General features: G+C 34.4%; 1 protein-coding gene across 1 annotated transcript; it reads right to left on the reverse strand.

Moving 5' to 3' along the window:
- Positions 1 to 3698: 3698 nt before the first annotated feature.
- Positions 3699 to 9902, reverse strand: LOC141700026 (potassium channel AKT1-like). Its single transcript, XM_074503802.1, has 11 exons — positions 9372 to 9902; positions 7554 to 7919; positions 7416 to 7473; positions 6998 to 7315; positions 6626 to 6871; positions 6391 to 6489; positions 6253 to 6285; positions 5979 to 6164; positions 5664 to 5858; positions 5504 to 5579; positions 3699 to 4776 (listed from the first exon to the last, which is right to left on the reverse strand). Exons 1-11 carry the CDS (start codon positions 9551 to 9553, stop codon positions 3890 to 3892), a joined length of 2646 nt encoding a protein of 881 aa, XP_074359903.1. The 5' UTR covers positions 9554 to 9902; the 3' UTR covers positions 3699 to 3889.
- Between the last annotated feature and the right edge of the window lie 2995 nt (positions 9903 to 12897).

Raw genomic sequence — 12897 nt, forward strand, 5'->3', positions numbered from 1 at the left:
TGTGATTCACATAAACCAAATTTAAGTAAAGCATGGAAACATAATAACTTTTTGACATCGACGATTTAGAAGGTAATGTACGATTTCTAAAGTTATGATTGTCTCAGTAATTTAAAATAAAATTGGATATATTCCTAAAACTCGTGATGAAAAATAAAAGGATGATTTAGAAATAAGTGTACAGCGTGAGTGTATGTATATAATTTTAATATAAGACTAGTACTTGATCTCGATACAACTTATAAAATTATAAATTATAGGTCGATTGAAAAAATATGCAAATTATTAGTGGACAAATTGATCCGGCTCGAGTTAGGCTCAGCTCTGTTGTTTGTGAACAAACTTTTATTCGGCTCGGGCTCGACTTGAACATTATTTTCTTCTCGGTTATTAAACTCGGCTCGACTCGTTTTTAAAAAAGTTAAGTTATACTCGACTCGGACAGAACTCGGCTCGACTCTATCTATTTGCGGCTCTAGTGGTGTAAATGAGTCAAATTATTCGTGAGCTAGTAGTAAAATATTCAAATTTGGTTCATGTACAGTGAGTCTGAGATGGAACTCGAGCTATTCGTCCACTCGAGATTCATATTACTAGACTCAAAAGGTTCGTCAGCCTTGTCGAGGTTATATTATTTTTATTTTTTTTTATAATAAACATATTTTTATATAATTATTCAATATTTTATTTATATTTAATCGATTAGTATTCGAGCCGAACCGATCCAATTGAAGATTTGAAGTTAATCAAATTTTTTTCGAGCCCCCGCATTCGAGCTTGAAATTTAAGTCTCTGTTGACCTCCTGTACGAGCCCAAACTTACTGTTCGACTTGGCTGGGCTCATTACACCGCTGGTGGGTACCCCATACTACACTATCTGTCTGATAAATTTTCGCATTGAGTATGCTCAAGGAGTAGTTGCAGCTTCTACAAGAACCAGGATGGTATGCTGGTGAAGTTGTTAAAGTGATGGATAAATCAGAAGTCCTGGTTAAAGTAAGTTGCATTCTAACATTATTTGTTAGTCCTGATAAAATTCACTTCGTAATATTATGCTGGAGCTTCAGGTGCTGAGCTGAAGGTACATTTCTCGCTTAATTTCCACACCATTGCATATATGCTAATTGATCTGACCATCAAACCTGAACAACGTTCTTGACCTCTCTTGCGTTTGACGCCATAGTGTTAGCCAGCTTTATTTTATAAAAGTACCCGCTTGCAATTTTGTTTTAGGCAGTGTGCACTGGAGCAGGTATGCGTGCTTTGAGGGAGAGAAGAGTTCATGTGACTCAGGGATTGCTGTTAAAACTTATTGTGCTGTTAGTGCTGTTGTAAAAATCAGATAACTGTTTGATAATTTTTTTGATATGTATATATTTTGAGGCAAAAAATTAAAAATAATGATGTTTTTGGTAAGGTTTGATGGTGAAATGAGCGTTTACTTCCCGCAACAGCTGAAAAGCAGTTTTTTCTAAAAGCAGGGGGACTTGTTTTCTCTAACAGCAGCTTTTAGACCAAAAGCACTTTTTCGAAAAGCAGTTTTTAAATTTTACCAAACAGTTTTTTAATTGCTTTTCAGCGAAAAGCTGCTGGTGCTGTCTGCAACAGCAACACCAAACACACCCTTAGGAAGTTTTAGAGATGGCTGTGGCCAAGGTAATGAAGAAGGATGTGGAGAAGAACATGTCTCTCCGGAGCCTGCTCAAATCACAAGATCTAATGTATATGTTTATGAATTCATGTTGTGATTTGTTTATTAATGGGGTTATTAGTCATTAAACAACAGACCTTTTATATGTTCTCAGGAGGGCAGCAAGATGAATGGTGAATTAGAGCTGGAACCATTAGATAAACAAATAAATAATCGGGCTACATGCCTACATAGATGATGCTTGATTAATTATGTACAATATTCGTTGTTTTTCTTGCTAATGGTGGGTAGTCTTGTTCTGTTGGGTTAAAAAGAGATGTCGTTAGCAATCGAAGATCCATCATGCAGAAGGTACGCCATTGGAGTGAGTTGAGCTTGACTAATAAAAAGGCAAGGGCTCAAAGCTCCGCTAAAGTCTATGCAGAAGCCAGTTAGCACCGACTTGTTACTTGCTTGAAAGAGAAGAGCTATGTTTCATTGACAATGTGGATCTCCATTGTTACTTGTTACTCTAGTTTCAACTTAGCTTATACAACATGAATAAGTCATCTATATGACTACATCAAAAACTAAATGATCACACTATTAGTTACATCATGTGTTTTTCCTTATAAATTAGTTTGTTATAAGGATTCAGGTGGCAGGTGAGGCTGGATTAATCGGCTTTACTGTGAGAGTTTGCTAGTTTGTGCCAAGATTATTCCGCATTTGTATCATTTGTTATTAGTTACTCTTGCATCATATCTAACAAAACTATTTACAATGCATCTGTTATCTTCTTAGATGATGAATTGATAGCTCCCTGCATGTGCAAAGGCACCCAACAGTTTGTGCACCGGATGTGCCTGGATCACTGGCGCTCAGTTAAGGCGAGTGGTCATAGCTTGCATTTTATTCATCAAAGAAACTCATTCCTAAAGTTCCTTGGAATATCTACAATTGCTGAGTTTTCTTTTAATTTTTTATAGGAAGGTTTTGTTAGAATAATATAAGATCCTTTAAAGGGTCATTCTCTAACACCTTAAGGTTTTAGAGTAACTGATTCCTTGACATGGTATCAGAGCTCAGGCTGACAAAGGACTAAGTTCGATCCCTGTCATCCCCAACATTTCTCACAATTTATGAGGGACACGAAAGACAAATTTATGCCCCAAAGACGGGCGTCCGTGATCCACTCTTCGACCCATAAATGGGCTTTCGAGTGAGATGGAGTGTTAGAATAATATAAGATCCTAGAAAGAGTCATTCTCTAACAACTTGAGTTGCATTCTCCCATTGTACAACTTGTAAAGCTCAGTTTCATCTCCAAGTAGTGAAGCTAGAGGATTGCTTGGTTGCCCCCAAGATGATATGTAGTATTTGTAAGAAAAGCTCCTGTCATGCAGGGAAAAGAAAAGGGAGAAAGCTACTTTGAGAGTCTCCTCTGAAATTAAACTTTGGTAAGAGATTAATTACATTCCTCATTTCAGGTAGAATTTCACTAATAATAGCTTAGCAGGGAAAATACAGTATTCCCTACTGCCTACAGTTTTAAACACATATTTCTGGACGCAATACGTTTTTAGAGAATAATCTTTTAGGAAGAGGCTACGGTGATATATGTTACTGAACTTGTTAGAATATGCCTTGAATCGGTAAATGTCACAAATGCTGGGACTTCAGTAACCGCCCAGAGAGTATTATAAACGTATGTTGTAATCTGTATTCTCAAGATCAATACAACTTTTCTCTTCTGCCTATTTGTGTTCTTTATTTACGTTTATTATAATACTTCTTGCTTCCGTTATAACAGAACTAAAGACCTGCTCTGTAGTCTGTACTAGTAATATCCTACTGTGAGTTGTTGAGTGACTAGTGAACATTAAGTCCCCCTTCCATTACTGTAACTATTACCGCAAGCTAACCGATCATGAAGTTGATATTCAACAGTCTGAGTCTGACATTGATTATATATTTCTCAGGAGTGCTGAGCTTCCTAGTGCTACTTGGATTTTTTGGGCTCATACTGCATTGCTCTTAGAATGGTAAAACAATTTATGAAGATCAAGATTCATTTACGTTGTGTAATCATCTTTCATTGCACAATAACAACAATTACAGAATTGAGAGTGATGCAGCAATTGTTGCACCTATCATCTCACGTATTACAGAACTGAGAGTGATGCAGCAATTGTTGCACCTATCATCTCACGTATTACAGAATTGAGAGTGATGCAGCAATCGGTGCACCTGTCATCTCACGTATCACTGTTTTGTGGTTCGTGTTCATCATCTGTTAGGTCACCAACAAAAACTAAATGATCACCATCCCTAATTAACTCTATATCTTCAATCTCAGCTCCATCTTTGATTAGAACCTGAGTAGGCAAGAACCCGTATTTCTTCATACAGATCTCACGCAACTGCTCAAAGCTCTGTGGAAGTACCACAAGCTTTCCAGTAACATCTCCCTTCTGGGGGCAACTAACTGTCACTCTAGCAACATATCTAACACTCATTGCACTTCTATTTTGGTTTACGGATAAAAGCAAGTCATTCTCCTCATCATTAGAAGATGACATGATCCCAAATAATGAATTATGGAAGTTGTTACCACGGCGACGCCTAGCACTTGAACGTCCCAATGACCCGCCTTCCCCATCCCCCTCGTGAGTGATGGGTCGTATTGTTGGCTCACTTTTAAATCTCCCTAGAAAACGAACTCCATGCTTTTCCTCAGGCAGACGTCTGTCAGCAGATTTAATTGTTGCCGGTTTTTGGGATTGAAAAAGAAGTTTTATATCTTCATGTCCCTGTTGCTCAGCTAGGTCCCTTGGAGTCCAACCATGATCATCAGTTTTGTCGATAGAACATTCCTGGTCCAACAGGAATTTGACAAATTCGATGTTACCCTCACAAACTGCAACGTGGAGGGCTGTCGATCCATTGCTCTTGGGACACGTGATATCGCCTCCATAATGGTGAATTTCCCTTAGCAGTTCCAACTTATTTTGTTCGACAGCAGTGCAAGCAAACTGTCCCACGTCACCGCATGATATTAGAGCACCATTATCTGCCAATAGCTTGACCACTTGTTCATGATTCGACAACATGGCCTCCCATAGTGGCACATTACCTTCTGAATCTGCATAAGGGCCAGGGGAAAAAAAACAAACTAATTATTTTAAGGCATGGTTTTAACCTTTGATATAATTCATAAGAGTTTAATTAGCAAAAACACCTACAAACTTACTAAATGGATGACATGCGTAAGAATAGGGGAAGTGGAGTGCTACCAGTGTGTAAACTATCTTTTTTTTTTGCCAAGAAAAGATGAAATTTCATTAAGCACTTAAATCTTTCATCAGTACATAAAGCAAATCGGAGTGGACATCACCCACTCTCCACCTACGATCAGCTAGTGAGCTACCCTATTCGCTGACCGTCTAACAAATCTTAAGTATAGGTTTAACTGATCCAAATGCTAAGATGCGTAAATTAATAGAGACATGTCTACCCTACATGTCATAACATATCTGATCCAAATGCTAAGATGCGTAAATTTACCTATTTATGATGAAAGACAAGATCCAAATTTGCCGATAACACATACAACTAGTTGCTATTATTCAGATAGAGAAATAAAATGAATGTACATAACATCTTATTCTTTATAATCATATATAGGGACCGTGGCTGCGGTTTTTTGGTGTAAACTCATATTATGAGAACAAATAATTGAGGAAATTCCTATCAAGTTTATTTGTGGTGTACATGATAATGAAGCGAAAAAACAGAAGCTAAACTGTCATAGATTCCTTCAAAGTAATTTACTTTGGTTATGAATTTAGTACTGGAGGATAAAGAAATACCTCTACTATTGGGATCTGCTCCATAATCCAGTAAGAGTAACACACAGTTTTCATTTCCTTTGGATGCAGCTATGTGCTGAAATATTTTAAATTGAATTTAACTAATAATTAAGTAATAGAAAATTGGTGAATTTTCTGCAAAAGAAAAAACACAACATACCAAAGCTGTCCTTCCATTGTTGTCTGACTCGTTTGGATCTAGGCCACGTTTAAGCAGTTGATTTAATAGTTGGTCATCTCCTCTAAGTGTAGCAAAGCATAAACTGAGAGGCAAGTCCATTCTACCTCGAGCTAGCATATGCTCCGTCTCTAGTAAAATTCCCTCCATTATAGGATTTTTTTCCTCCTTCAGATGCTGCAGAAACCAAAATGAAGTTCATAGTCTTTTAAAAATGTTTTTTGAGTGAGAAGGTGCTGCTTCTGAAAATTAAAGAATTAAATTTAATTGCATGTGTCACACATTAAACATACAGACCTGAAGAAGATTATTCATGATGATTGTTCCATCACCAACATTGGCCTGAATGATATTAAAAAATGTGGTGCGATTCAGACGTAGTAGCTGGCACAATCTTTTAGTTCGTGCTGTGAAGAGCTGAGGCCTATAACAAAGTACCCCAATCTCACCACAAAGATCACCAGTTTTGGCCTCACCAACAACCTACAATGAAACATCACACCTGTCAGCTAAATCCATAATGCCAGAAGTGAGAACTGGAAATCATGTCATGATATCAAAGTATGCTTGCCTGTTCTACACCATTTTTAAGAACTACCAGATACTGTAGAATAAGAAAAAGTCAGATTCCATTGTTTGCCAAACATTAAATTAAGACATTTTAACTTCTAGGAATTTAAATGGTAAGGATAGGAAGTTCAGAACTAACTATTGCTCCGGTCACAAGTATGTAAAAATCTGTAGGTGCTTCATTTTGCAAAATGACATCCTCCTTGGGTGGAAAGTATTCTGCTTTCATCTCCGACACCTTCAGCATAAAAATGGCATTGTTAAGAGAAGAAACTTCTCTTGAATAACAGAGAAAGGGATGTAGAAACATGCACATGCACACAAACACACGCACAATATATTATATACACACCAATATCTTTTAATTTAATTACCAGCTGGAAGAGCAAATCGTTAGACACCCCTCGAAATAAGTAAACGTTATCCACAAGAGAGTAGAACAGAAAGTGTGAAATGCCAGAGCGGATGGCTTTTGGAAGAGTATCAAGAGTCTCTTGCTGCTGCAGCCCCTCAGAATCTGTTCTAAACTTTAAGCATAAATGTGCAACCATCTGATCTTGCAGTCGAACAGGTAGTTGATTCCTCTGAGCGAAACTAGTTGCAGCTTGTATGGTATCCCTCTGGTCAAATTTACATAACAATAAGAGTGGACATTAATTTATGGAGCTAGAAATGTCAATACCAGTCCAGTAGACTTGATTTTGTAATCTTGTGTAGAAATATATGTTTATCAAATATCTACTCACAAATTCTCTAGTTTTACTGGTACCATGGACAACCAAGTTGGTCATATTTCCTATCAAATATGCTGTCAGCCCAAGATTGAAGAGCATGTAGAATATGTCATAGATCATTTCTCCTGTATTTTGAGCATGCAAGTCACCATAACCAGTGGTCGTGAGAGTCGTAATGGACCAGTACATTGAAGTCACATAGCGAATCCATAAGCTCTGGCTCTTGAAGTCATGGTTTGAATCCCCAATCCAAGTTTTTGCAGGATCACGGTAGCGCGCTGCTATAAGATAATAGAAGCAGGCAGAACAATGAACAGCAAAAAGGGTGACCTGTAAAAGAAGTAAAGATACTCATCAATTGATCTTCATAAGTAGATTATTCCGGAGCAGCTAATTTAGCATTTTAAAAGTTAAAAGTATATGCACTTACGCATATTAGCTTTGCACATCGAACCCAGAAATAGTTGAAGTTTCTATCTTTCTCTAGTCTGCATAAGTTCAAGAGCAGATAGGATCACACACACGAGGGGGGGACGTATTTACAGCATTCAGAAGAATTATACTATACCTGGAAAATAGAGCACTAACTCTACGGAGACGCCAGAGTCTGAGCATGTTAAATAAACCATATGTTCTGAGAGGTGATGGGGAAATCTGCTGAACAAGTTCGGAAGGTATTGTGGATATGACATCAAATAACAACCAAGTACTTGCATACTTCCAAGCAATTAGCTTACGGTCATCAACAAGAAGGTAGGTATTTATATCAAGGTAAGCTACAAAGAAAGTGAGTATGATATCAACGGCAAAAAACCCATTGACAACATTATCGAGGATAGAGAGTGGCGGTCTTGCTTTGTGAAGGAAACCAAACTCAAATGGCGACACCCAAGCAGTGTAGATAACCAAAATAACCAGAAATGTCTCCCATAACCTGTAAAGTTTAATCCAATATATATGAACTTTGCGTACATGGATTTGAGAAAACTAAAACGAACATCATAAACAAATATATTTCTTGTTATCTTTGGTTAAAATAGTGAAAGGGTGTATATGCTCCATTTTTAATCCATCTCCATATGGAGCAATTGATACCGTATGCACATGGCCTTCAATAATATAGTCGTGAAGCACTTCCATTTTCAGATTCTCTGTAAGATGTATAACTGTTACTTCTTTACAACGAAGGAAAATAAAATTGTCCGAATAACACTGCAGGTGGGAAAGGTCGGTAATGAGGACTCTCGGAAAGTAGTTAAATGTTACATAGGCCTTATAAAGAATTGTCAAGTGAAATATACAAAGTACTAAATTACCAAACCAAACATACAATTATATCCTAGTAGAGTAAAATCTAAGTAAATGATATAGCGAAAGATGAAAATATATAGCTTATGATAAGTATGATATGTTGGAAAAAACTTTTAGCCAACAGAGAGACCAACCGCATGAAGAAACAATAAAATTATTAGTGAATAGAAAGTTAAAAACACATCAAAGAAAAGTGAGCTTGAACATGAGAAAAGAAAAAGGTGGAGCTAAAAGGAAAGGAGGAAACAAGAAACAACCATTAATTGATAGGTATGCAATCAAAAACATACAGATGGAGGACAATAGAATCCTGAATAATTCATACACTGTACAAACTTTGAAAAATGATGATTATTTAAAGGAAAGTGAACACAAATCAAGCAAACATCTAGAACATCTTTTAGCAGGCAAGCCCAGAAATTTGGATACCCCGTGTGGGGAACGAGTTAAACATACATAGTATAAATTGAATTATTATGTGCTGTAGTATATAAGAATGTGTGTGGCTTCAAACATACAAACAACAGAGAAAGACAAAAAGGAGACAAATCTTGCTTTTGTATTAGTTGAAAAAACAAAATCAAATACTAAAAAACCTACAGAAACTAGGAGGGTTAATCATGAAAAGATTCAAGAATCCAACAAAAAAGTGAAAATCAATGGTATGCAATATGGGGGTGGGGTTATAGTGAACAGTCAAAATCAAATGTTATTCGGTCTGTTTATCGAACACTTATAAGTTACTTATAAGTCAGAAATAACTGTCCTATAGACTTTTCATAACAATGAGGGAAGCCAAAGAAGAAAAATGCATAAATGAATATGAAAATCGTGGTTTCCAAGACACAAAACAATAAGTGTAATACTTACAAAAAATCAAACAGCTAGGCAGCAAAATGTACTAGTAATTATAATTAGTTAGAATTATTGCACTTGACCTGCAACCAAGCACGATATAATTTTTCATCAACGTGATATACCGGTTACGTTTAGTTGGTTACTATTATAAAGGCGATCATAGGGTTTTCGCAAAACGAACATTAATGGGATATACTGGTTACGTTTGGTTGGTTACCTGTAAAGGCGATCATAAGGGGAGATAATGAAGTGACGAAGTTGAACGCGGCGGTTGCTACGGGCACCTAAAGAAGGAAGAATAGTAGTGGTTAGACTGTAATGGCTTCCGTCTCGTGAAATTTGCTCTATCTCTCTTTCTACTTCTTCTCCGCACACGACTCCTAGTTTGAACATACCCATCGCTTTCAGATTCTACGTATGCAGGGATTTTATATAGAGGGATGGAGGTTTGTGGTAGGGTTGTTGTTTGTTTATTACAAGAACTCTGAAGAATAATGAAGGCTAAGTAGGCGGTGCAAAGTCTTGAGCTGCTGCAGCACTTTATATGCGTAAGTTTAATGAGAGAGAGAAAGAGAGTTGGGAGAGAAGTAAAGAGAGACGGGGAGAGAGATGAGAGAGAGAGAGAGAGATGGGAGAGAAATAAAGAAAGACGGGAGAGAGATGAGAGAGAGAGAGAGAGATAGTTGGGAGAGAAATAAAGAGAGCCGGGAGAGAGATGAGAGAGAGAGAGAGAGAGAGATGACATAGAACTCACACCTGCTCTCTTTCTCTCTTTTCATACTGGCCTGTCCAATTATTATTACTCTTTTGCACTTTACGATCTTTTTAAAATTTTATTTTACTACATTAGAATATGAATATAAATATTAGATTAATTTAAAACGAAGTTTGAAAAATATTTCGGCAAATATTCGGTTGATACACTTTTATACACGTCTTAAAAAGTAGATCTAAAAATAGGTCACGTACGCGTACAATCGTTTTTGTACTTACGTATTTTTATTTGAAATTTATAAAACCCTAATCGGATCTGAATTTGTATTCGTATATCATTTTAGTCGACAATAATCAACAGCTAATATATTCGTGTCTAAATGATGCATGAAGATACAAGAAAAACATACGAGAAAATATCAAATATTATAAAATGCACTAGATAATCAAATAGTATAAGATAGTAAACAATCAAATTTCGAATACAAAAAAATGTTCTTTCAAGTATAATTAAAAATAAAGTGTTCAGCATTAAACTAAAATTGAAGATAGAAATTAAATTTATTTAAGTTATATAAAAATAGAATAGGTTTTTCGTATTAATTATCCAGTATAAAGTAAGTTACATAAATTATATAATAAATATTAAATTTATTTTTTTATTTATTCCGTATACTTTCGTTCCGTGCCGTGTACATATATCACAAATCAAAATCCGGACTAATTTTTTCGTGTTTTTTCGTATACGCGTATCAATTTTTCGCATCAAAATACTAACTATCATATTGTTTCGTACCGGGTTCACATATTATAAACCAAAATTGACAGCTCTACTTTTAAAATATAGGTTACAAATAATCTGAAATTGAAAGGGTAGTTTTTAGAATAACTTTTCATATGGTATTTTTGTAAAAATGGTAAACATATTATTTCCCCCACTTACAATCATACTGTTTTGAATGATTTTTTTTTTTTGCCAAAGAAAATCGAAATTCATTAAAACTTCAAATCAATATGCATTACATGTATGCTCTACCGTCAATCTGAGCTACCTTGACAGGGTGGTAGAGGAATGCAAGGAGCTAGTAAAAAGAGTTAAATCGTCTTGTGGCCTTAAATTTTGTTAAATGGTCCGCGAATAAGGTGGCTCATTTTTTAGCGAGACACAATAGTTTAATTGTCTGTCGTATTTGGTATGGTGGTAATAGTTTCCCTGTTTTGAATGATTTAATGATTCGTACACTTTATAAAAATCTCTCTCTTCACAAATATCTGTATTGACTTCCCAAAAACACTTCTTTACAAAAAAAATGGTCCAAAATAGATGATAATGTTCACCCGAGTGCCAGATAAGCATATTTTATAACGGTGTATTACAGTATCTGTATACATATTGAATACTCACTGACTGTGCACTTGAATATTTAAAATCATTTTTCCGAATATTGATATGGATTTTAATTGTCACTGACAAAGTGACATATACACATTACAACAGGTAGTTAGCAGATGAAGTATTTGCACCACCAATTACTCAAACAAGATATGGAGCTTTTTCAAAGTTTTTGCATATATATCCACTTTGAATTACAATTTATTTGTTAAAAACTGCAAAATATCTTGTAAGACTAACATGTGTATCAAGTTGAGTTTCATATTCAATTCATATACCAAATTGGCATGTCATGGAATTAATTTAAGGATTATTTCTGCATTCACCTATTGCCAGTCTGTAATTATAATAACTAAGCATAATAACCCGTGCGAGGCACGGCTCATTATCTAGAGTTTTTTTATGCATCATGCAATTATAATATTTACAAAGCAATTTCAACAATATCCTTATATGGGTCCTTGGTCAAATTTTGAAAAAATGGAGATAAAATTTCTCTCCAACAAGCTTCATGTCCCCCTATATAACATTAAAAGCTTCGAATGTTTCCTTAATTTTAGGAGTGAATATCCCCTCAACTGTTATTATATTATATTTTTCTTACCCGTTATTTTATATTTAATAAATTAATATAAACAGGGTAGTAAGTGTACGTTTAAAACAAAACGATTAAACTTAATCTGTAAAATGCCGTTAGTATGTTTACATAAAAAGGGGCAAATTAACATATATGTTGAATACAGAGTTGACCAAAATCTTTAATTTTATTTAAATAAACTATATGTACTGATCTATATTATTATTGAGTTCACTACTAACTTACAATTAACTTACTCAATTTAAAAAGATAAAAAATGCATAACTGAAGTCAGAATGACTTGTAATCATAATATACAATAATGTAAAATTTACATTATTGTTAATATTAAAGTTGATTTTAATGAAAAATATTAGTTTTTGAAATTCAACGTATGTATGTATGGGAAAATATTAGTTTTTTATTTACACTACCATTAACAAAGTAAGATTAAGCTATATGTATGTGTGTGTTAGCATGTAAATTATTGTATGTTATATTTCTTAGTAATTATGATGGTTTCAATTATTTATATGTTAAATATATGATTTATGTACATGTATAATCATTATTAACATCTAGTGAGATAATTGATTACTTAAATAACATGCGTTTATAATTATTCAAAAATTAAAATTATGTAATAAATAAATTGCTATAGTTTATATATGGTATTCACATTATCACTAACAAACAATCCATATCTATTTTTTACACAGCCGAATATCAATCATGGTTGTAACATAAAAATGAATTATATATTTTTAAGACTTATTATTGATATTCATGATTTTTTTCAAGAATTCGAAAGAAAAATTGTATTTATATCGTTATTTAAACCGTTTTTAAGTTTCTTTCATTACGACTATAATATTTTTTTCATATAATAATTTGATAACATTTTATATTATTCTTCTAAAATTAAAAAATTTCAGTTCGATAAAGTTTTATAAATATTAGTTGAACTGGTTAATTCCTTCGAATTATTGAACAAAATATGTTTTTTTCCTTAATTAATATAAAATATAATGAATCAAATACTACAATATAGTATAGATA

Source organism: Apium graveolens, unplaced genomic scaffold (genome assembly GCF_009905375.1).
Source record: "Apium graveolens cultivar Ventura unplaced genomic scaffold, ASM990537v1 ctg1633, whole genome shotgun sequence".
NCBI classification, from domain to species: Eukaryota; Viridiplantae; Streptophyta; class Magnoliopsida; order Apiales; family Apiaceae; genus Apium; species Apium graveolens.

Coding starts and splice junctions, on each gene's coding strand:
- LOC141700026 (XM_074503802.1), bottom strand. CDS start 9,553: ATGGGTATGTTCAAACTAGGAGTCGTGTGCGGAGAAGAAGTAGAAAGA. Junction 7,316..7,415: donor GATGTGCAAAGCTAATATGC/GTAAGTGCATAT, acceptor CTTCTTTTACAG/GTCACCCTTTTTGCTGTTCA. Junction 6,872..6,997: donor CCAGTAAAACTAGAGAATTT/GTGAGTAGATAT, acceptor AAATTTGACCAG/AGGGATACCATACAAGCTGC.